The 937-nt window shown below is 57.8% G+C and overlaps 1 protein-coding gene across 1 annotated transcript in view; it reads right to left on the bottom strand.

Annotated features, from left to right (window-relative positions):
* Positions 1–748: 748 nt before the first annotated feature.
* LRRC48 (leucine rich repeat containing 48) overlaps positions 749–937 on the bottom strand; it is a 15603-nt gene continuing 15414 nt past the window's right edge. Inside the window, exon 12 of the mRNA XM_010133928.1 lies at positions 749–875. Coding sequence (XP_010132230.1) covers positions 749–875 — 127 coding nt within the window. The remainder of the gene's footprint in view (positions 876–937) is intronic.

Here is a 937-nt window from a genome sequence, read left to right as displayed (position 1 = left end):
GTGGCGCAGCCACCCCCAGCCACGGCGCTTTCAGAGAGACCCGGGCTGTCCCCAGAGCGCGTGTGCAGCCACCCTCTCGTTTAACCTTCCCACCTCTCTCTGTGCTGCTTGCCCTGGCCAGCATCATTCCTCAGACATTGCCCTCACAAGCGAGCGTGGCAGCTGCTGTCACCGAGCAAGGAGGGGAATTAATGACTCCTCGCTTGGCTGTTGCGAGCAGTGGCATGTGAGCTCCTGCGGAACCATTGATTTCCCTTCCTGCTAGCTGGGGGCTGCTCTGTTCACGCTGCAGAAAGCTGCTTTTACGAGAGGTGGTGAGAAGATGAGGCTCCCAGGCACGCAGAGCCCCTGCCAGCCTTGTGCTTGCTGAGCTGGAAACCTGCTGTTGCCTTGGGGGTGCTTTGATGGAGAGTGTTCCTCTCCCAGGCTGCTGCTGCGCGCCCGCAGCTCACAGGTACCAGAGCTTTCAGGCGGGGGATGCTGCGATGATTTGGTTCAATCGGCTCACAGTTGATCCATACCCCCTCATGGCCAGGTCTGAGCTCTGCCTGCACAGCCATCCTGCCAGTGTGATGGAAGAGACAGAGCTTTGAGTCCTTTTCCAGAGTGGAGAAGGGGGGTTTTATTTGCTGTTTATGGTGGGATGGAAGAAATGCCTTTGGCTTGAGATGTCCCAGGTACCTCGGGCACAGAGAGGCAGCTGTCCCTGCTGGGGGGCTCTGCTGTGTGCCCCCAGCCCACAGCACACCTACTTCATTGGCCTCAGGATCTCTGTGTTGTCCAGCTCCTCCTGGAGACTGTCAATGTACTGAACAATCTCTCTGACACGGTCACGGTTTCTGTTGATCTCATCTTGGAAAGCCTGAACAGATTGAAACCAAGCAGTGAACCCGTAGCCCGGCCAGGGTCCCGTCACAGAATCACTGACAGGAGGGGG

Source organism: Buceros rhinoceros, unplaced genomic scaffold (genome assembly GCF_000710305.1).
Source record: "Buceros rhinoceros silvestris isolate BGI_N320 unplaced genomic scaffold, ASM71030v1 scaffold20760, whole genome shotgun sequence".
Lineage (NCBI taxonomy): Eukaryota > Metazoa > Chordata > Aves > Bucerotiformes > Bucerotidae > Buceros > Buceros rhinoceros.
This window is presented reverse-complemented; position numbering and strand designations above follow the sequence as displayed.